This window comes from Alosa pseudoharengus, unplaced genomic scaffold, assembly GCF_046254945.1.
Source record: "Alosa pseudoharengus isolate Yale_2024_CS ecotype anadromous, Long Island Sound unplaced genomic scaffold, YU_APseudo_1.1 YU_APseudo_1.1_scf_17, whole genome shotgun sequence".
Taxonomy (NCBI): domain Eukaryota; kingdom Metazoa; phylum Chordata; class Actinopteri; order Clupeiformes; family Clupeidae; genus Alosa; species Alosa pseudoharengus.
This window is the reverse complement of record NW_027468640.1, coordinates 30,536,817-30,559,402: the sequence shown is the minus strand read 5'-3', so window position 1 is coordinate 30,559,402 and position 22,586 is coordinate 30,536,817. Positions and strand designations below refer to the sequence as shown.

Here is a 22,586-nt window from a genome sequence, read left to right as displayed (position 1 = left end):
GATGCTGAGCAGACGTTTCGGTTTGGACACTTGAGGATGAGCGGAGACTTTACAGTGTCAGCCACTGTGTTTTTCAGGCAATAGAAACCACACTTTAGTAGGCCATTTGGGCGTTATTCAACTCCCCAAAAGCGAAGGATCACCTCTGCTAAACGCTAAGTTAACAGACAAATAAGCAAACACCTCTGCTAAACGCTAAGTTAACAGACAAATAAGAAATGACAACTTTATCTTTAGCTTCAACCAGCCACAAGCTAATCAACATAAGCTACCAACATGAACCAAAATAACAGCAGCCAGCTAACTAACAAACTAACTAACTGGCCGGCTAACTGTTTTCTAGCCAGAATCAGAGCTCAAATTGTCCTCCCATGTACATCCTGCGCAGGCACTGCTGACTTGATTACTTCCCGTCTGTTAAAGAAGACGAACACAAATGTGCTCGCCTACTAACGCCGAGAGGCCATCTAGGCAGGAGCCATGTCAACACTGCAAAACTGCCAGCTTGCTAGCTAACTAAACAACGTTGATGGGGCTGCAAACGCACACCGGCGGCCTTCGCTCAGAAACGCTCTAACGTACATACTAACATAGCAAATACATTACAGGGATGTTTGATGATGGCGTTCCTTAACTGTACTTACCGAAAATAAAAACGTATACTCCACTAAAATCAAATTATGTTTATCGTCGACTCAAGCTGGCTGAATACCACACACGCTGTCAGGATGGCGCCATCCAGCCAATGGCGCAGGTTGATGACGTAGTAAAGATTTGCTCAACACCGCCCATAAGTTCTGCACATGGTTCTGCATTACAGTATGTATAAGTATATATACTCTTTAATCCCGTGAGGGAAATTCAACAGTACATGTTCAACAGTAGGCCTACAACTTCTATGAGGCCTTTATTTATTACTGTCCCAAAAAGTGTTTTCACTATGGGATAATGACAGTGTTTCTCAGAATGGAGAAAACACAATTTGCCATTATTAATTTCATGGGATATCTTGCACAGAGATGTAAGCTACAGTACAGGAATGGGGAGTATCTGTAAGGCCTACTTTAGGCTACTTTTACTTCACTACATTTTCCAATTAACATATACTTCTACAATATACTACTACTTCACTACATTTTCATTAGCAGCATTAAGTAGAAAGTAGACAAATAAATAAATAATATGCAAATGAAAACAAAATCCACAGTTTCCATTCAGAATGTCACTGTAGATATTTCAAGATATACAAGATTTTCTGACCTGATGTCACCACAGGACACAGCAATGAATGAAGACAGGCCTAGTGACCTAGTGAGTTAATGCACATGCACACCACGTCCTATTAAGGCTGTTGTAAGAAGCTGAATTAAATTAAAATTCTAACTGCTCGCATTTCATTTCAATAGCGTAATTTGTTTAGGCTTTCAAAGCGTGTTTATGGAGTGGGGAGTCTTATGGGCTTAAAACACCATCAAGCCTTAAATACTGTAAATAATAGATGCTGTGGGAATTTCTAGTAGTTAGCTGTTTAATGATTACTGGGGTTGTTGTCAGTCATTTTGATTTTCTCTTATCTATGACCTCTGAGGTTCACCACAGTCAGAGGTAATAACAACTTCTCTCTTATCATGAATCAACTCTTTCACTATTCTTTTTTTGTAATCCATCAAGAACACCTGTTTTAGTCCTATTAACAACGGTAAGATTTTGTCTACGAGAGACTCGTTGCTCTCATGCTTGCCTAGGATGCTTGTGTGTTTGTAACCTGTCTCCGGCGTTGTGAATAATGCTCTGTACTCTGCCATACGGTCGGTTTGCCTGTGAGTTACTTTTTGCCTTTTTTTGGATCAATACTTAATTTTTACCACAATACTTTTACTTTTAAGTGGTATGCTTATAGATTACTTTTACTTTGATTTAAGTCTTTTTCTGTCTTTTGGGAGCAGCCATGGCCTACTGATTAGCACTTTGGACCTGTAACCGGAGGGTTGCCGGTTCGAACCCCGACCAGTAAGCACGGCTGAAGTGCCCTTGAGCAAGGCACCAAACCCCTCACTGCTCCTCGAGCGCCGCTGTTGATGCAGGCAGCTCACTGTGTCGGGATTAGTGTGTGCTTCACCTCACTGTGTGTACACTGTGTGCTGTGTGTGTTTCACTAATTCACAGATTGGGATAAATGCAGAGACCAAATTTCCCTCACGGGATCAAAAGAGTGTATATACTTATACTACTTATACTGATCAAATGTGTGTACTTATACAGTGTGTGGGTTTTGGATACTTTATACAACTCTGATCTTGCATGACAAGCAAGCATGTATGAACTTGTCTTTAGGGGAATAGTGGCATACATCTTAAATATGTTGTCATCTTTGTGAAACTCACCCAGTCATGAATTCTACTGCTGCACATGGGAAAGAATTCAAGTCCCCTATTTACCTACATATCCCACAGTGTTCAGATTGAGTCAAAACACCATTCCTTCCAACTATTCACTCTCAGGCTATCGTGTACACCCCCCTTCAAGAAACCCATCTTTCTCTCCTCCCCAGGAAATGAGCATGACATAAAACTGCCCACAAGATTGCTTTGTTTTTTTCCCAGGAGGATTTCTCTGATTGGCCCTGAGGCCTGTCGCTCACTTGGAGGACTGTTCAGATCAGATACCGGCTCAGCAGCCACAGTAAAAACAGGATTAACAAGCATTGCAGCTCTCATTCCATGCTAAAGGCAAACTTTCATCATGGACTCTTCTGAGTTGGTCTTCACTGTGCTTGGGGCAGGCGTTGCCTTCTACTATATTCTCAAAACCGTGAGACTGCTGAAAGTTCTATTTCCAAAATTCTGGTACACTTTGCCTGGAGATTTTTTCACTTCCATGGGAGAGTGGGCTGGTGAGTCTGATGTTTACCTTATATAATATGTCTGATAACATCTCCCTTTTAAAAAAGAGAAGAAATCTCCGGTGCTTTGTTTAATAAACAAAAGGTCACTTAAAAACAATAAAGTACTCTGAATAATCTTTAGAACAGAGATCTCACCCAGCGAATATCATATTCAAGTAGGTCACCATACCATGCATGCAAAAGGAATAACATTCTTCTCTGATGGCTGAAAGGAAAACGTACCTCATTCCATACACCTCGCACATAAGGGTATACCTTTATATATTATATTATTATTATGACTATGTACACACCCACCAGTTTGTTTTATATTGGGGTCTAATAGAAAAATGCACATCAGACTCTTGTTTAGTGGCAGATAAAAGTGCTTAATATCGGATAAAAGTAAAAAAAAAAAAAAAAAACTTTTCAATATTTCCTTCAAGGTAGCACTGCTTTACTGTTGTTTTTGTGATTTCATAAGGCTAAATTAATTAAATTCTTGTTGCTTATATTGTGAGTTGCATTTTTACAAGTAGGTTATATCATTACAACATCTTTAGTGCAAAAGGAAGTCCAATAAAAAAAACTTTAAAAAAAACATTTTTCTGCCTGCTTTTTTTTTACATCTGTGTTTTCCATCAAACACTTATCGGACTGTTGGAATATGATGCTACTGTTAAAATAATTGACAACATGGACAAACTAACCGACTTGGTCATAATCCAAAATAACACCAGGTCACCATTTTAGTGGCTTCTGGATTACATGAATTATTATAATTAGAAGACTGGAATTGTTTTTTATAGGGATGCAAATGGAAAACAAACCAGCACAGCATCAACATAACACTTTTAACAGCAGCATTTCATAAAGAAATTCAGTTTGTGTACAGTTGGCTCCCGTGTTTTCTTTCAACCCAACCACTGGCTCTGTATGTGCTAGAGCATTGTGTTAAAGTTAATTAATGGAGGAAGCTAAAGAGGGTCCACCCAGCCATTTCCCACCATGGTTGACATCAGATATGTCAGATAGGTCAACACCTTCAGTACCTTCGGAAATTAGACACTGATTGCACATATGATTATGCAAGTCCATGTCGCATTGACATCGCAAGGAACAGATCATCTAGTCAAAAGCATACCTTGTGGTTACCTCCTTTTATATAAACCCCATGTAAGATATTGAAATTCTGTTCCACAACTTATGCAAACGGGACATTATCTTCTTTTTCAGTGATCACTGGAGGGTCTGATGGAATCGGCAAAGCATATGCCCTTGAGGTAAAATTCCCCCCATGCATGTTGGAGTCATACAGAATAGTGTGTACTTGTTTATTTGTAAGAGAGAGTGGTGTGTGGGGGTGTATTTATGAAGAGTCTTAGAGCCATCATGTTGAGGACCTCTATTTATATTCCATTCATGCAGCTAGCCCAGCGGGGAATGAATGTGGTTATTGTTAGCCGAAGTATTGAAAAACTAAATAATGCTGCAAAAGAAATAGGTAAGCAGAGGACATCGTTTTAATCTGATTGGAGAATTAGATGTTCAGTTTGGGGTTTTACAGAGTGTTTTGTTTTTAAATGCCAGGAAAGGCTACTGGCAAACGTGTTAAAGTTTTGGCGGTCGATTTTACCAAAGACCATGTGTGTGAGTCCATTGAGAAAAGCCTAGAAGACCTGAATATCGGAGTTTTAGGTATGTAACTGTGTCTTCAGTACTGAATGACCTTTCAAAAGAAATGCATTTCTCTATAAAAAAATATATGAAATAAAATAAATGTTATATTGTCTGTGAACAGAACACACATATCTGATGTGCATTTTGAAATAACAGTTAACAATGTTGGCTTGCTGCCCTCACCCCTCCCCTGTAAGTTCCTCGATATGACCACTCTGGAGCAGGTAGGATAGCATCTCAGCACTTTCAAATCTAGAGTTTGCCGTCACAGAAACCTGCACATGTAGTGTTTCTACTGACCATGACAATGAACACACAAGTATTTGTGTTTCTTCCCCAGACACTTAATGATGTGGTAAACTGCAATACAAAATCGATGATGCAGGTAGACACATACTTTTTTCGGGAAAAATACTTTGTCCAAAATGCATGAGGGTTGAAAATTCCAAGGCCATACCTGAAATTACATTGTTTTCCTCTTCTTTTTAAAACAGATGTGCAGAATTGTACTTCCTGGGATGGAGGAAAGGTAGAAGTCATGATAAACTTGTGGTTTTAATAATTAACTGATGTGATAGCTAACGAACGCTCATTTTTGTAGGGGGAAAGGTGTCATTTTGAATGTGTCTTCTGGAATGGCTGCCATCCCCTTTCCCACATATACGCTCTACACAGCATCAAAAGTTAGTAATTTGTATAAACAGACTAACTAACATGCACCTTACCAGTCCATACAGTGTATCTAAATATGATCACACAACTAAAGATACAAAATGATCATGGACTAAAATAAGAAAATGAAATTCTTACCACTTCTCAGGCATGTGTTGAGACATTCTCACAAGGCCTTCAAGCTGAGTACAAAGCAAAAGGAATCATTATACAGGTAACAGGGAACATTGTTTAAAAAACCTAAACAGTATGCTTGAGAACATCTACGCCTCCACGCAGACTCTGTTGTTATTTGAAATATTTAATTATAGCCTATATTTAAACATTTTAGTATTGACTGAAAATGAAGACTGAAAATGAGATATTCTTACTTTGCTGTACATAGTTTTACATTTCAAATAACCAGACTGCATTATGCATTATTATATTAGTAGGAAAAACCATGGTGCATTATTATATTAGTAGGAAAAACCATTATGCATTATTATATTAGTAGGAAAAACCATGGTGAAGAAATTTTGTTACTATATGATTTCTTGCTATTTTTCAGACAGTGTGTCCTTTTGGGATATCCACTAATATGACTGGCTACCAAAAACCAGATCTAATCACCTACACACCAGAGGACTTTGTGAAGACATCACTCGCCTATTTGAAAGCAGGAGACAAGACATTTGGGAGCATCGCTCATACAATAATGGTAGCCTATTTGCTTTTAGTTCTGAGCCAGGTGCTGCAACTAATTATTTGTAATTATGTGCAAGTCATTTAATTACTATGAGATCACCTGTGCCTCTAGGCTAATCTGTTGGAGCTCTCTCTATCCCCCCCCTCCCCCAAACTCTTTCCCTACAGGGCTGGATTATACAAACAGCGCCTATTCAGTATTTCCAAACGGAGAAGATGCAAGAACAGCTGATTGAGTTTGTTAAAGGAAGAACTGGGATAAAAACATAGTAATTTAGATGAGAAATGTTTGAGGTTTAGTCCTCCATTTTTCAGCTCCAGATGTTTGTACATATCACTGCGAAGCATTTATATTACCTACGATGTACGACTTTTATATCACCCATCCAAACCATATATACTATAGCTGTACTTACACTCTATTCAACCTCACTGCAATTACATACAGCTCTGAAAAAAATTAACAGATGACAGATTACTGGCCTATCAGTTTTAATAGTAGGCTACTGCTACAGTAGTTGAACAACATAGCTAAAGTTTACTAACCAGTTCAATAACATCAGTTGCTTGATTAAGGTTAAAAACATTTTAAACCCTTTTCCCGTTTGCTAGAAGGAGTGGCACAACTTTTTCACAAAGTCGGTCTACATTACCATGAGATGAAGTCCTGAAGACAATGACAATAGAAAAAAAGGCATATTTGCCCATGTTTAATGTAAACAGGAAGTTGATATATGCCAGTACAAGCAAATCCATAATGGAGTTCTGCATAGAGCCTATTCAAAATTAAGAGACCACTGCAAATTTGAATATGACCATCAACTTATTCGACTGTCACTCAGCAACTGTAGGATGACATCAGAGAAATTTGCAGTGGTATCTTCATTTTTTCCAGAGCTGTATATATAATATGTGAGTTCCCTTGCATTTGGCACACACCCTGATCTTCAAACAAAAAGATCAATGGCAACTACTTATTTATCACTGTATAACAACTCTCAAGTTAGAAACTACAGGTTTGTTTTTTAGATTAGATTAGATTAAATTCAACTTTATTGTCATTGTGCAGAGTACAAGTACTCTAGGGCGCGTCTAGATTTCTAGGCTAGAGTACAAGTACAACAAAATGCAAAAAAAGCAGAAAAGTGCAATGTGATATACAAAGTAAATATATTTTTTCTGTTTCCTTTTATGTCATGGCCTACTGACTTAGGTTTTTGGTGTGTTTTTTATGTTTAATATTTTTGCTTTTGTTAAGTAACATAAAATGCTTATCGAAAATACAGCTGGTATGTACATCCCATAATTGCACTGCATCACATTCACCTGCATGTTTCACCGTATGGAAGAACAATGCTACATCACAGCAGAACTGCAACAGCTGCTGTTAGACCTTGAAGGAAAAACAACATGAGGAAACTTGGATAACTCGCACATGACTCAACAAATATCCAGGAAAAGGTCAGTTTGACCAGAGAGCCTCACAAGGCTGAGATATGCAGTTCCCAGGGATAGCAGATGTTTAAGCTGTGCCGCTTATTGTGATTACAATGAACCTGGCATGTACAAAAATGAAGAAATTAGTGCATTCTGTTGTCACAGCTAAATGGATGGATAAATAATCACAAAAATATTTCACAAAACATCACTTCTGCTGTGGGTATTTGAACATGGGAGTTTATGAACAATTGATAACAAGAAAATGATTAAACAGCAAATGAACAAAAAAAGCAGGGAAAATCCATTATATACATGCTTGTAATATAATTCTACCAAGAATAATCGTTGCCAAGTGTCTAAGGAAGTACAGTGTCTATTTTTGGATAGTTTCACAAGATCTGTTTGGGAATGGGATGATAAATGGCAGTTGTAACTAGTTTGCATATCAACTAAATATCTACAACTAAATTAGTGGCCTATAGCTACAGTATACCATTTTAAAACACAATGTAACACAAGAAATCCACAAACTAAAACAGAACAGTATATTTTCAGGTAAAACATATCATAAATAAAAAATTTAAAACATTTATAAATTCAAGTAAAACCAGTTTCCAATTTAGCACAAGAGAAAACATAAGACCTCTAAAATGTGAATATTACATTCTTCATCGTATAATCAACTAGTCTTTTTCCAAAGGAATTTCTCATTTTTCCTCCAAAGAGAGGATTCACTGCTTTGGCTGTCCAACTTCCCTGGGCTGGGACTGGCAGAGCAGATCTTCTCTATCTGGGTGAGGTCTGTCAGCTGGTTGATACTCTCCTCATTGCCCTCATTCAGGAGATCCCAGAGGTCTTTGGTCCTTGCTTTGGCCTTCTTCTCCACATGGGGACCGGCAGGGTTTGAGGTAGATGAACGCTGAGAATGCTGAGAATTTCCGGCTTTGCGTTTGGATTTGAAGAGGCCGTCCAATATGGACGTGTCCCCCAACAGATCTGTAATGAAGGACTTGCTGGAGTGCGGGTTCTCACTCAGATCAGCACTAGAAGGTCCTGGAGGAACTTGGGGAACCTCCCGATTCTTCTCTGTGTAGGTTTCAGCGTTGCTCCTACTGGGTTCTGTAATGGGGGACTTGTTGGGGTGCGGGTTCTCACTAGGATCATCTCTAGAGAGTCTTGGAGTACCTTGATGATCCTCACGGTTCCTCCCTATGTAGGTTGCAGTATTGCTCCTCTTGGGCTCAGCTTTGTGTGGAGGTCTTTCACTTGGTGCCCCCTGTGGATCTTGCAAGGTCCTTGCTGAGCCTCTGGTTTTACAGTCTCCTGATACCGCGTAGGGAGGCACCTCAGTCTCATCAGCGCTCCTGGAGGGGGTTTCGGCACAGAGAGTCCTACTCTGTTTCGCTCTGCTATTTTCTCCGGTGCCCTCGGATGCCGAAGGCACACGTCGTTTGGGAGCATGTTTAGTATGCGTTAACTTCAAGGCAGGCTTGTTTTCTATTGCGGAGGTTGAGAAGGAAGTTGAGGAGGAGGAGGGGGGAGAGGGAGCTGCCATTGGTTTCATAGCTGCAGGCGGCGGCTCAGGGAAGGTCTGTTTGATGATGTCTGTCAGGTCAGGGTTCTGCTGACTGTAGTACTCTCTCAGCATCCTCTGTCTCTGCTCGGAAGTACTCTTCAAGAGCTGATCAGCAAAGGCCTCCACTGAAGCAGCCCCGAAGAACTCTGCCATCAGCCTGAAGTGGCTCCTTAGGGATACAATACAAACAGATTTACACATAAGAAAATGACCTTATATACACCTTATATGTTATAAGAACAACATAACAAAAACAATACACTCCAGTAAGTTTTGACAATTCTTTTTTTTCTCTTCCTCCCTCTCTCATTTCAACTTGTTCCCACAGTGCCAAATGATTCTAACACACTACACAGGCTTTGTAAGCCCCTTTTAGGCTAAATGAGCAGTGAGACTTATGGGCTGCCTGCATAATTGCATCTGTATAAATAGCAGTATAGTTGTGGTGAAGCCTGGGGCTAAAGTCGGCCTTGACCAGACCAGACGCTTCCTGTCTCAAGGTGCATTAAGTACACTTCTCTTTAGCACATTATTACGAAAAATGTCTCCAAATTGTTTGACTCAGTGGAAAGAACAGAGCAGTCAAGATTACTGTTCCGCATGGGAATGGGAAGACAACAACATATTAACATTCCCGGGGAACAACACGCTTTGTTCACAGTTAACAGTCATTCAAAAACTCTTACATGCTCATAATCATATAATGTTCTCTCACTGACAGAATTATTATTATTCTTTATCCTTTGTATGTAATTGGGACAAGTAGCTTTGGGGAACAGCGAGCCTAACTAATGTGATACTGCTGACATATGGGCCAATATGAAAATACTTTTCCAATATTGATAATAACTACAAGACATGCAAAAAAGTCCTCCAAGACCCAATTGAACTCTCCTTTTTCCTTTAAAAGGAGTGTAGAAGTTGGCTGGTTTCAGATTTGTTGATAAATTGATTTTCGGACTTTGATTATGGTGATCTGGTTTTAATGTGGTTCTGCTGGTTCTTGGCCTGCTGCCTAGCAGCACGGCAGGATGGGCACAGCTCAGATGGAGCCATTAAGAAGCGCGTGAAAAAATACAGACTGGAGGAACTAAAGAGAGAGCTGGAGGCTTTGGGGGTTAACGTTGATGGACATGGACAAGACATGGATGAAAATAAAAATAAAAACAAAAAGACCAAAAAGGAACTCCAAAAGATCCTAATAAAGGAGCTGAAGCAGGTTGAGGACGGCAGAACTGGCCTGGACAAGAGGGCTAGGGAGAGGGCAGAAGGACTAACTCTGCCCATGGAGATCCCAGAAGACATCCTAAATGTTCTTCATGACCTTGATGCATTCTTGGACAAAGAGTTGGAAGACTCTGAGAGAAATTAACAGAGGGATGACGATGTGAAAGCTGTGCTCGACAGTCTTCTAGATAAAGTGGACTCGACTCTGGGTGATTTGAAAACATCTGCTCTTATTGAGTGTAAGAAGTAGCCTTGCATCACCAGAACCGACTTGAGCTCGGAGCAATACGTGGTAATAAAAAGTATGCTCACATTGAAAACATCAAGATGGTTCAGCATTGAATTTTAATAAATTGTTCCCCCATTATGTTTAGCTTCAGAAGGACTGAAAGACAAAGGAGAAAAGGAGAGAGTCTTGAGGCCAGAGGTTGGAGACAGGAAGGAGGCCGAGCGGGAAGCCAATTTCTGTTCCAGAGAGACCACAAAGGCTCCGTCCCCAGGAGGAGGTTTCGGGGGGCCAGACACAGCAGCAGACGGCTGACTGTGTGAACGATTGACACAGACTTAACCATCAAAAACCATCAATACAGCAGATACAATTTGTAGTGATCTTAATGTTTCTCCATGATTCATTTCTCAAATATAATTCTGCAACCTAATGACTTATACCAAGAACAACCTAGGGACCACAACAGGACAAACAGTCCCTTTTTTAATAAACCGGTACTTGCTGTAACTTACAAGGCTAAATTTACTTTGGCATGTCTGTAGGGACCCTCTCCACAGTAGCAGAGAAATGTAATGATATTTTGACACTAGTCAGTGGCTTAAAGTGGAGATTTACTTTGACATAGGAAGCTTGCCCCCAAGGCTATGTTATATGCTGTTTCTTTGCAAATGCATATTCCGATCTTACACAAAACTACTCCGATTAACGTCATTTTGGTCTCCAATGAAAGTTTACACTCGTCATCATAACAAATTATAATGAAATATTCCTTTAAACTGAGATTTGAATGAAGTTAAATGGCTCTACAGAGAAGGTTGCCTTTGCACATTAGGATCCTCACCTGCGGATGGAGTTAGGCGTTTCCCCGACGATGACGGTGATGTTGCGGAGATAACGCCTGGTTTTCAGGGTGTGTTTGACAGCGTGACTCACACGAGGCACCTCAGGGACTCCGACGGTAGACGTCTGCTTCGGTTTTGTAGACGACTGCTTCGGTTTTGTAGACGTCTGCTTCGGTTTTTCCACCACACGGTCAGAGTGTGACGCATTTGATGTAGGGGCAGGTCCAGGCTGAGTCTGTTAGACACACGGATAAACAAGTGAGCACATCAGTGACTGCAAAAAGCTTTTGACAGGTCACTGGCGCATATGCAAACAGCATATATTTATAAGTGGCAGCTTGAGCTTGGGTACACAAGTCTAATCCTTATAGATGTGCAGAGTGAACCCTTCCTTCCGGGCAGAGCAGCCTGGATACAGGTTCCTCTCTGTCCCAGACACATCCATTCACTCCCTCCTCTGACACCTGTCTTCCTGATGCAGGTTGTGGCTACACCTATGTGACAGAAGAGCTGTCCGTGGTACCAATCATCTCTTGGGGGCCGTATTGTCCTTCCAGGACCGTATTCAAGAGTGTGGGCCATGAGTGGGGACAGCATAATCAGCATTCTGTGCTGCTTAAGGTGTCTTCTCTGTGGGGAACCAGTGACTGGCTGGGTCACCACACACATAACCTACGCTGCTTTGGGCAAATCTTTGCTCGAATACATTCTTGTTTAATTTGTTGTGTGTTAAGCATCTTGGGCATAATGTCTTCTCACTCAGTGAAGCATTGGGGCTTTTTGTGGGTCAGCCTTTTACCTCTTGGGATTCCAACAGCAGGTGAGCGGGCAGCTGAGAGTACTGCTGTCGCTCAAACACGTCTCTGACCGCGGCCTTGCTGATGTAGTTCTCCGCCCGGCTGGAGCCCACCACCTTCTGGTTGGAGTGGGTGTAGCTCACCTCATTCAGCCCACCTGGTGGAGGGATGAAGAGCAGGTAACATGGACCATCGTCATCATCATTTTCTTAACCGATTAATTGTTTTGTTTATAAAATGTTGATCAGTCCTAAGACCGATGTCTTCAAATGCCTTGTTTAGTCCACATGCTAAAGGTATTCACTTTACTGTCAGAGCAGTAAGTAAAAAAGAAAAGAAAAAAAATACTTTTAGAAACCACAATAATGATTTTTGACCTTAAAAAAAATTACTCAAAAATTCATTAAAACAAATGAATTGATACCAAAATAGTTGGCGATCAATTTCGATTATTTGGCAATTAATCACTTAATCATCATCACTTTGATACTTTTTATTTACACTTGGTTCTTTACCTAAGAGTGCATCAATGGTCCCCACATGTGATGCTTCTCTGCCCTGTCCTGCTCTGCCTGTGCTGGTCTTCAGTGTGGTGAAAGTAGGAGAGGGCCGTGGAGCGAGCAAGTCTTCCGACTCCTCTGTGCTGGAGTCCACTGGCTGGTCATCCTCGTCCGTCTCCGAGACGACGCCCGTCTCGAGAGCCCTCGCTCTCGTCGTCTCCTCCTCGAGTTTCTTGCGCGCTGGGGATTTGGACGCCCCGGCGTCTGGGCTTTCAGAGCTCTGCTTCTCCCCAGCGTCCTCCGTCTCCATATCAGAGAGGTTCAGCGGAGACCAGCCCTGAGAGTCCACTGTCCCCTCTGCTGGACTCTTGGAGGTCCCTGCACCACCGGAGCCCTCGTCACCGCTCCCGGCGCCTGTCTCTTTGGCAGCCGCATGGCCATGCAGGCCCTGCAGAAACAGCTCGGTGAAGCTCTCCTTCAGGCAGCCGTGGCCTGTGACCGCCGAGCCCTGCGCCCCATCTGTGGTGGCAGCGGTGGAGGAGGGGCCCGCCCGGGAGGTGCTCGCCTCCCCCTCTTCCTCACTGTCGCTACTGAAGTCCAGCACGTCCACCGCGGCCTGGTTACCGTTGGATCGTCCAGCTGTCTGCTGCTGCTCCGTGGAGCCTCTTGCTCCTAGATCCGTCTGGCCCTGTGACATAGAGGACTACCTCATATCAGTGGCACAGCACACTCAAGCACATGCGGTTTACAAGAGTAGCAACTCAACGGGCACTACATGGCACTGAGGTAATTAATAACAGCTTGGGCTCATGCACATGCTGACCACATTGATTTGAGATGAGCATACTCAACATATTAAAAAAATGTCCTGTCAGTCAGTGGCCTCAAAAACAATCTTGGCAGAAATCTTTGATCTAACCCCATTTCCTAATCATAACTCTCAAGCCTATCAACATGTCTGAGGAGGGAATATCAAGTTAGGATGTTAGTTTAATTAGTTAGCAGATGCTCTTGTGTATAATTCAGATGAGGTAGAGGAGCTGAGAGAAGGATGCAGTGAGGGGGGTGCAGGTGTCTCAGCCTCCAGAGGAGGGGATACTCACAGCAGACGGCCTCTCTTCAGCAGCCTGAGTTTTTGCAGTCATCACGCCAGCCTCCACACGGCCTTCACGCTACACACAAAACACACACACACACACACACACACACGCACACACACACACGCACACACACACACACACTTAATGAATCTAGATGTGAATGCATAATGAATCAATGTAAAAACCATATACTACCTACAACATCAAAGTGCACATATAGTAAGTAATGGCCACCTTACACCAAACAACTTTGACAAGATTTGGGAAAGATTCTTGAAAGATTGTAGTCTTTTAACTAATGCCCCCCATTCAAGCTTTACTCAAAAGACTCCAATCTTTCAAGAATCTTTCCCAAATCTTGTCAAAGTTGTTTGGTGTAAGGAGGCCATAAGTAAGTAAGTCTTTTATTGATACAGCACATATTTATGCAGTATTTATTTAGTGCAACCCAAAGCACTTCTATAGTAGGCAAGAACAGTTCTCACATCCAAGGCCACACCAAGGCCTACTCCTCTCGTGGCGATATGACTATCCATAATCAGGGAGTACCTACCTCTTCCTCTTTTTAAATATTACATTCAGGCATTTGTATTGAGTCTACAAAAAAGACTGCCCTTGAGTGTGTTGCCAGCATGTTTGGTCTACAATCTTATCATCAGTCTGAAGGAATTTCATCTTGTGTGCATTGAGAAAATCCTTTTGAAAATACCACAGTGCTATCAGAAGGCAGGGGGTTAAAACTGCTAGCTTTGTCTCACCTGACTGGAAGGGTTAAGCCGAAATAGATAGGCCCTTTCCACTAGGTTTATTTACAGTGCTCATCTGCAGCTAGTCTAGCCTGGAGTGTGAGTTACGCACATTGGAAACATCATTAGATGGAGATTGGAGTAGCATCTGGATGCCGTTTTCATGGCGTTTGATGATGTCTGGATGTCATTACCCCGTTAAAATGAAGCCTCAAATGAGGGGTGGAGATACACAGTGACATCTTTGATTCCACAAATAAATCAGAATGACAGTTTAAATCACTACCAAACTGTGAAGCAATGTGAATGTGCCTCTTACATAAGTTCACTATAGTTAAGTGAAGGAATATAAACATTCCTCTAAGTGGAATGGAATTAAATATATATAATTGATCTAGTATGCTAATAAAAAGAATCACAATGCAGCAAACTGAAACTATTCAAATGAAAAGATTAACAAACGGTCACCACATTGTTGAAATGATATAGTGCCCCACTGTGTGTCTCTGACTTGATTTATGATCCTTTGTAATAACGGCTGTCAACCAGAAGGTGGCAGCATACCTCTAGAATACGTTGCGTGAGACACGTTCCATCTAATTGCAGGCGGAACAGGTTCCGCAGCCCGAACAGCTCCCCTGATTGGCCATCGGTTCCCTGTACGGCCTCAAAGTACCGCCGGGAGTTCTCCTTGCCCACCACAGAGGACTGCAGTTGCTGTAGGAACGCAAACAAGGAGGAAAATGATGGACAGATGAGGAAAAGTCTGACAATGCACAGCCGGCTGGAGTGGAGTACAGATAGCTGCAAAATTAGGAAAAAATAAACCAAAGTCTGAAGGCTTTGTGGAAACAGTAAAATTACAAACAATCATGAGTGCAAAAGTGCTGTCAGAGTGAGACACTTTACTTCCTACTTCCCGCTAGTGACCTCCTGATTACAGATACACCATACCTGTTTATACACCTGGCGCAAGTATATGACCTCCTCCACAGTTCCCAGTGAGATGAGTCTGAACACAGTCACATCCCTGCACTGGCCAATACGATACACCCTGCGCACACACATACACACAAAGAGAGAGCGAGAGAGAGAGAGAGAGAAAGAAAGAGAGAGAGAGACAGAGAGAGAGAGAGAAAGAGAGAGAGAGACAGAGAGAGAAAGAGAAAGCGAGAGAGAGATTTTATTGATTGGCATGCTTCTGTCATGATAATGCATGGCACTATTCATATATTAATTGTTGTTAGCTGAGCGAAGACGTCTCTCCCTCAGTTTCTGTAGGTTCCTATCTTGGTCATATGCTCTACCATGGTAGAGGCTTGTTCTCCATTGGTCATAATTCTGTGAGAGTTGTCCAGCTCTCAGGTTTTATGTCAAAGTGAGATAACACGACCTTGAGGGCCTGGCCGTGGCGCAACTGGCTGGGGCACCTGCACCGTACGCTGGCGACCTGGGTTCGATTCCCGCCAGTGGTCCTTTCCGGATCCCACCCCGACTCTCTCTCCCACTCGCTTCCTGTCATTCTCCACTATCCTGTTGCATTAAAGGCATAAAAGCCCAAAAAAATATACTTAAAAAAAAACATGATTTGAAACGCAGTTTAGGTCTACCCGTGTGACGAGTTCCCTCCTCCAAAACTCCATGAAATACTGAGTGGGAAATGCGAGATCGTGGCATTCTGTTGACATGGCCTGCCCATCTCAGACGATTGAATTTCAGCCTTGAAGAGAGGGGTTCAGAATTTGTGATAGTGAATAGTTCTTCTAGTTCTTCTAATTTCTGATAGTGAATAATTCTTCATTCGTCATCTTGTCCTCCAAGGTCTTTCCAATAACAAACTGCAGGTTTCTTGAGTGGAAAGCACTTACTCCACACTCTTGGGGGCGATATATAGGCCAGGTTTCAGATCCATATAGGAGTATACTCAGTACATGCTTCGTACACTCTAACTTTAGTACGCACAGATAGATGTTTGTTCCTCCAGACTGGTTTGGTTAGACGACCAAAATAGAAGGCTGCTTTTCCTAAACGAGTTGATATTTCCAGGTCTAGTGTGGATATAATTTATTGCGAATGTGTGAGAGTCAGCGGCCTGTGACATGGTGACAGTTTTCTTCAGGCTGATGGTAAGCCCGAACAGGTCACATAATTCAGCAAAAATGTCAAGTAGAGTCTGGAGCTGTTCCGGAGATGAACGGAGAGCAGCATCGTTAGCATAGAGTAGTTCTGGGATAACAAACTGCTGTTTTCGCCTTGAAGTGGGCCAAGTTGAGAAAGTTCCCATCATCTCGGGATAGTACTGAGACTCCTGTGGTGTTATGTGTATTTTTGTAGGCTTTCTGGAATATATATGAAAAGTATATGTCGAAGTGTAGGAGCCAGTACGCACCCTAGCTTTACTCCTCTCTTGATCGGGAAACTCTCAGAAAGGTCGCCATCAAACTGTACTCTACCACGCATTCCATCATGGAAGGATTGGAGCAGAGTAGGGGGACAGCCAGCTTTCTGGAGCACTACGAACAGCGAGTCTCTGTCAATATAGTTGAAAGCCTTCGTGAGGTCTACAAAAGCCATATAGAGTGGTTGTCGCTGTTCTCGTGATTTCTCTTGCAGCTGTCGAACAGCAAATATCATGTCGGTGGTTGTGTTAGTGAGAGAGAGACAAGGGCCCCTTGCACTTCTGTTCCAATAAACGGTTGCGGGCATATGCTATATCTCACTGTTTTGATGGATTTGTGTTAAATGGATAAACACATATGGCGTAATAACTATCAACTGCTTTACCTGTCAATAGCCTGAAGATCATTGGCAGGGTTCCACGTTGGATCGAAAAGGATGACTATGTTTGCACCCACAAAGTTGAGACCAAGACCACCAGCCCTATGGATGCAGAAAAGCAGCAAACTCTTTCAGCAATGTGCACAACAGAAATAAATTCAGATAAATCCCTTGATATGAGACAATGTATACAGTATACTAATTATAGTTATAATATATAACATTGGTAGGACCAGGAAGTGGGCAGAGAACATCATCAAAGACCCCACACAACCTGCACACACCCTCTTTAACCTCCTCCGCTCTGGCAGGCGCTACAGATCCCTGCGCACAAAAAAAAAGACACAAGAACAGCTTCTTTCCCTCTGCCATCACTGTACTGAACTGCAATTAAGTGGGGTCATCCCCTCTTTGGCCATTCACCCACTAATCCCTCACATTACATACCTATCATCCTAATATGTATCTTGCATACATTACATGCATACATTTGCACTATTACTTCTGTACTTTATATCCACTCCACTCCATGTGTACTTGTCTTGATACTATGCTTATTTTTTGTATAATGTTTTTTGTATATTATGTTAATACGTTGATATGTGCCTACATGTATATTGTTGTCTATATTGTACGTATATGTGTCTTTATTACTATTGTCTATTGAATGTTTTACTACTACCTGTCTATTTGTACTACTACATGTCTATTGTTGAATGTACAGAGAGTTTAACACCTACCGTCAAATTCCTTGTATATGTAAGTATACTGGGCCAATAAAAACTGATTCTGATTCTAATGCACAAAATGTCAACTTGTCTCTTATGTACAATCCTCTGAGGGTAATATAGTTTCAAAACTATCCGTGATACAGACATAGCATTTGCGATTTCTCCATAAGTTGGCTATAAGAGAACCAGTGATTCCTTTTCCTGATGTTTCTGAGAGGGTGAACATTTTTGTTCAAATGGGGTGATTTGATATGGATTTGCCCTCCACTAGAGGCAGATAAAGGGCACTGTGACAACAGCACTACTGTGACAACAGCACTACTGTGACAACAGCACTACTGTGACAACAGCACTACTGTGACAACAGCACTACTGTGACTCACATGGTGGACACCAGGCAGAGGTTGACGTTCTTCGAGCCGTTGAACTCCTTCACGATCTTCATCCTGTCTTTTGCCTTCGTGGTTCCGTCCAGCCTGTGGTACTCCAACCCCTCGGCCATGCAGTAGCTCTCCAGCACATCCAACAACTACAGGGAATTCAAGCTGAGCAGATGAGTTTACGCCGATGACAGTTTAAATGACGTTTTTGCACACTAAAAATCCTGTTTAAGCAGTAAGCTTTTTATATTTTAAAGGTGAAAATGAACTGCCTAGCCTGTCTCAGCAATATTGTATTTACAAGTGTATCATGTCACCATATATCTGTGGTCTGTAATGTGATAAAACACTGACATTTTTATTTCATTTCTTCAGTTCAGGGAGGATGCTGGTACATAAATACTGTACCTCATTATGAAGAGGAATTTCGAGCTCATAGTCTAATGACATGTTTTAGAGGCCTTCAGGTTCTTTTATGAACCTACCTTGGTTGAAAGAGAGAACAGTAACACTTTGTCCTTTTTCTGAAGAAAGTGTCTCAGTAACTTCTGTAGGACCTGAAAGAAATAATATGAACCTTTATGATGCAAACTTTTCGGAAGTAATATTTACACTAAATCATGCAGGTAATTAAAATGCTTGTGTTCTTATCTGTCTTTACACACTGAGGATGAAATTTGTTCAGGTTCAAATTTATTTTTCATCCCAACATATTTCATCCTTGGTGTTTAAAAACTAATCAGAACACTTTTACTTAATTACCAACGTGGTTTCGTGTGAATATTTTGTCCGAAATTCCAGACTTGGTATGAAAGGGCCTTTAGCCTCCATCTGTTGTGTGTGTGTGAGAGAGTGAGACAAACCCTCATCTTTCCACTGTACATGGGGTCTGACATAGCTTCAAAGGACTCCTGTTTGCAGCGCTCCACAAACTCTGGAAACTTCTGGAAGACTTTTTCACAAATAGCGTTGATGCTTTCCTCCTATGACAAACACAAAATAACATAAGGACAGTAAGTATATGTTTAAAGCCTGTTCCAACCTTGGTCGTACTTTGTTATTGTGACACCTCATTTTTGCTTTGTGAAGCTTACCTGTTTCTTGCTTGTGCCCTCTTTAGACTGAAGTAAGGCAACATGGTTGGCAACTTTCCTGAGAATGGCCAGATAACTGAAGTATAGATTTCTGACAGGTACTCCTTTCGAATTTGTCTGAATAAAAGTGCAAAAAAACACAGAAGACATGTTATCTTTCACATAATCAACCACTTTAACTTTACTTTCACTTTACTTTAAGACCATCTAGGAGAAAAATAAAGCTGAGATGATTACCAAGGAGCAATTAATGTGTTTAAAGCCTTTTTTTCACTATTCAGAATAGTTGAGAGTAGCAGAAGCAACTGTGCCTCTTAGATTTATGCAATTGTGAACTGGGACAGCAGGGATAAAACTAAACTTGCTGTGATTTTTCATTTACTACAAATTCACATCTGGCTCTTATAACGCAGGGACTTTTCAGAACTGTTTTAGACTCTAAATTATCTATGAAATTATTTAGAACTTAAGACACCAAAAAACACTTTTAGCAACTGAAGCAATTGGCGGACTGTTTATAAATACATACCTTGTCAATTCTGGACCACACATTTATATAACTTATTACATGCTTTACCAGCTAAAGTCCACAACCATAACAACGACTGTTTTTTTTCTAATGCAGTGTATGCAGCAGTACAATGGCAATAGCAATACAGTGAGGCTGAAATCTCAGAAAAGTCTAAAAAGCCAACCTTGTAGCAGCATTTCTTCCGGGGCTGTTTGCTGCCGCAGGTACAGGACTGTCCACTCCTCATTAGCAGAATCACGTCCTCTGATTCCAGCACAGCAATGTAAACCGCCTGCTGGAACTCTGTCAGAGAACAGTACACCACCTGGTGGAGGCAATCGAGACAGCATTGGGTTGCAAGCACCTATATTATCACAGGAGTATATATCATACGTGGGAGGAAAACTCTCTCTAAGAAAAATACATTAGTGTTCTGTCCTACTCTGAATCTGAATAGATGGATCCATGAATTAATGCAAAAAAACTTATGAGGAATAGAAACTAATCAGAATGAACAAACTCACCCTGTCATCTTTAGCTGGTAGCTGGCTGCTGATCAGAGCCTTGGTTCTCCTCAGAAACCTCCCAGCGAGCCTCTGGCCCAAGGCTTGTACAGCCTGGCGACCCACGGCTAGAGTGCGCTTAGTGACGCTGTGCTTCTGCCCATGCTCAATAGCTTCAGCAAACTTACTCTTGAACTGACGGAAATTACCAAGGCACCACGGAATAGCCCTGGTAAACGAGCAATAACAAAAGAGGCAGAAATACTGTGAGAAACATCAGACATTCTATTCAATAACATACATTTATGTTTTTATCATGTTGATTCTCTGAGGACAAGTAAGTTTGGATACATCAGGAACTTGTCTTCGAGCATGAGGGGACACACTGAGCAATGAACATGACCCACCAGTCCATGACACAGTAGAGTTCTTCCAGGTTGTTCTGCAGTATGGTTCCAGTCAATCCTATTCGCACTTTACATCTCATCTTCTTCATAGCCTTGGTTATCTGAGACTTATAATTCTTTATTTTGTGAGCCTCATCCACGATGACAGCAGCCCAGTTAATGCTGAGGGCAAAACAGTATTTAAAAAATTACACTACTGAGTACAGCTGTGGTACAATCTCAGAATTATCTAAACAAATAAGGCACAATAGGTTATCAACCCCAAATTGTTTTTGAGCAAGAACAAGAATTTTGATGTCACCCATCTGGAGTGGGACATAGGCCTAACCTCTCACCTGTTGAACGCATCTAGGTTGAGTCGAAAAGTCTCATAAGTGGTGAGAGCAATCTCACATCGTCCTTTCTTTACACGAGCCAATTCATCCTCCTTCTCAACACCGTGCACAACAGCCACTCTAAAGTAACCCCATGTGTCAAGCTCCTCTTTCCAGTTATAGAGAAGAGAGAGTGGGGCAATAATAAGAAATACCTGCAATGCAATCAATAAAAAGGTATGTTGAATCACACCTAAGGCTTAAGGAGCTTGCACACTGCGCCAACAAACTCCAACAGTTGGGTCAGTGTGTGCCGTCCGTCTGTGTTTGTTGGCGTTTGTTGGATTGAGACACTGCAGTATGGACTGGCAGTTGGTTTTATGAACATTCTAATCTAAAGACAGCTGCCAACTTTAGAATGTTGGAGTTTGTTGGAGCAGTGTGCAAGCTCCTCTAGGGACAAGTGACAGTAGGTCCTAATTGCTGGTTAGAATTTCACTGATAGGTAGCCTACCTTCTTCACTTTGTTTTGCGCTGCTGTTTTCTGGGACAGTAGGAAATGTGGAATATTCTTCTCAGCATCTGCCCGTGTTCCTGTTTTGTGCAGCACTGCAGCCAAGAAACTGATTACCTAAACATGGGAAAATGGCGAAATAAATTCTCTACAACTCTGAGTAGCACAGTATATAAAGTCGTACAAGTGTGCAATTAGTGCCGACATTCTTACTTGTATGGTTTTTCCAAGACCCATGTCATCACCAAGAATGCATCCTCTCGGCTTGACATAGTTGTCAAATATAAACTTCGCGCCTTCTCGTTGATAATCCCGTAGGTACCTGTTTATTGTGTATGGGATTTTCACATACTTCGACAGTGCGAATGGGACCGATTCTCCAAAGGCTATCTGACTTAGATGGAAAAAAGGCTTTTCTCCCATGAGTGCGTTAGCTGTGCTCCCTGATGTTTCCCCCACCTTTTGCTTCTCGTCGTCATTTCGCTCGTCCAACAACTTCACTGACATCGTTCCAAAAGGTAAAAAGTGTCTTCAGAAAAAGAGCTAGTTTCACCGTGCACGAGTTATTTAAGCCTACTGTGTAACTTAGGCTATATTGAAGTTAGCTGGAAGAAGACAAATAAGCCAACAACTAGCTGGCTTTGCGTTGCCCAGATTATCCATCTGATTTCAATGTCTCGACTGGCCAACCAGGTGGTAGCCGATACGAGATAGAGAATTTTCTATCTACGTTACAGTTTCAGATAAGGTTGGATATGTGGCCGGTCAGAAACAGAGCCCAATTAAAATGTATCTGCCAGCAGCAGCATCTACCTATGGCATCTACAATGTAAATACTTTTCTTTACGGTGTATTCTTCTTCTGTGAAACTGTTACAAAGTTTAAAAGTGTACACTGCCATCTGTAGTATTGGAGTGCACAATATTAGCAAATTGTTCACGATCCCTCATTGCTTTTTAATGCCATGAGCAGCT

At 41.6% G+C, this 22,586-nt stretch overlaps 3 protein-coding genes across 4 annotated transcripts in view; 1 reads left to right on the top strand and 2 right to left on the bottom strand.

Moving 5' to 3' along the window:
* ipo11 (importin 11) overlaps positions 1-737 on the bottom strand; it is an 86,181-nt gene extending 85,444 nt beyond the window's left edge. Inside the window, exon 1 of the mRNA XM_076289286.1 lies at positions 645-737. The gene's annotated coding sequence lies outside the window, so the exon portion shown is untranslated. The remainder of the gene's footprint in view (positions 1-644) is intronic.
* A 1,939-nt stretch (positions 738-2,676) lies between these two features.
* hsd17b3 (hydroxysteroid (17-beta) dehydrogenase 3) lies at positions 2,677-6,199 on the top strand. The gene is made up of 11 exons (XM_076289285.1): positions 2,677-2,893; positions 4,121-4,167; positions 4,313-4,388; positions 4,475-4,582; positions 4,721-4,788; positions 4,905-4,949; positions 5,059-5,093; positions 5,166-5,247; positions 5,385-5,450; positions 5,787-5,936; positions 6,092-6,199. Exons 1-11 carry the CDS (start codon positions 2,743-2,745, stop codon positions 6,191-6,193), a joined length of 930 nt encoding a protein of 309 aa, XP_076145400.1. The 5' UTR covers positions 2,677-2,742; the 3' UTR covers positions 6,194-6,199.
* Positions 6,200-6,717: 518 nt separating this feature from the next.
* Positions 6,718-22,446, bottom strand: ercc6l2 (excision repair cross-complementation group 6-like 2). Of its 2 annotated transcripts, XM_076289283.1 has the most exons (18): positions 21,826-22,446; positions 21,613-21,729; positions 21,120-21,313; positions 20,785-20,946; positions 20,399-20,606; positions 20,059-20,199; positions 19,364-19,480; positions 19,133-19,252; positions 18,755-18,826; positions 18,273-18,418; positions 17,165-17,260; positions 15,335-15,434; positions 14,945-15,097; positions 13,638-13,706; positions 12,550-13,222; positions 12,037-12,191; positions 11,237-11,472; positions 6,718-9,108 (listed from the first exon to the last, which is right to left on the bottom strand). In XM_076289283.1, the coding sequence occupies exons 1-18, from the start codon at positions 22,117-22,119 to the stop codon at positions 8,043-8,045; spliced, it is 4,119 nt and encodes a 1,372-aa protein (XP_076145398.1). In that variant the 5' UTR covers positions 22,120-22,446; the 3' UTR covers positions 6,718-8,042. The 2 variants fall into 2 exon arrangements, with proteins under 2 accessions (XP_076145398.1, XP_076145399.1); XM_076289284.1 differs by lacking the exons at positions 21,120-21,313; positions 21,826-22,446 and having other exon boundaries at positions 21,613-21,710.
* Between the last annotated feature and the right edge of the window lie 140 nt (positions 22,447-22,586).

Bases quoted from the DNA above. Each gene is read 5' to 3' on its own strand.
- ercc6l2 (XM_076289283.1), bottom strand. From the start codon at position 22,119: ATGTCAGTGAAGTTGTTGGACGAGCGAAATGACGACGAGAAGCAAAAG. The intron at 21,730-21,825 runs GTAAGAATGTCG...TCCCATGTTTAG, and splicing joins GTCTTGGAAAAACCATACAA to GTAATCAGTTTCTTGGCTGC. The intron at 13,707-14,944 runs GTATGCTGCCAC...TTTTGTGTGTAG, and splicing joins TCACGCAACGTATTCTAGAG to CGTGAAGGCCGTGTGGAGGC.
- hsd17b3 (XM_076289285.1), top strand. From the start codon at position 2,743: ATGGACTCTTCTGAGTTGGTCTTCACTGTGCTTGGGGCAGGCGTTGCC. The intron at 4,950-5,058 runs GTAGACACATAC...TTTTTAAAACAG, and splicing joins ATACAAAATCGATGATGCAG to ATGTGCAGAATTGTACTTCC. The intron at 5,248-5,384 runs GTTAGTAATTTG...ACCACTTCTCAG, and splicing joins CGCTCTACACAGCATCAAAA to GCATGTGTTGAGACATTCTC.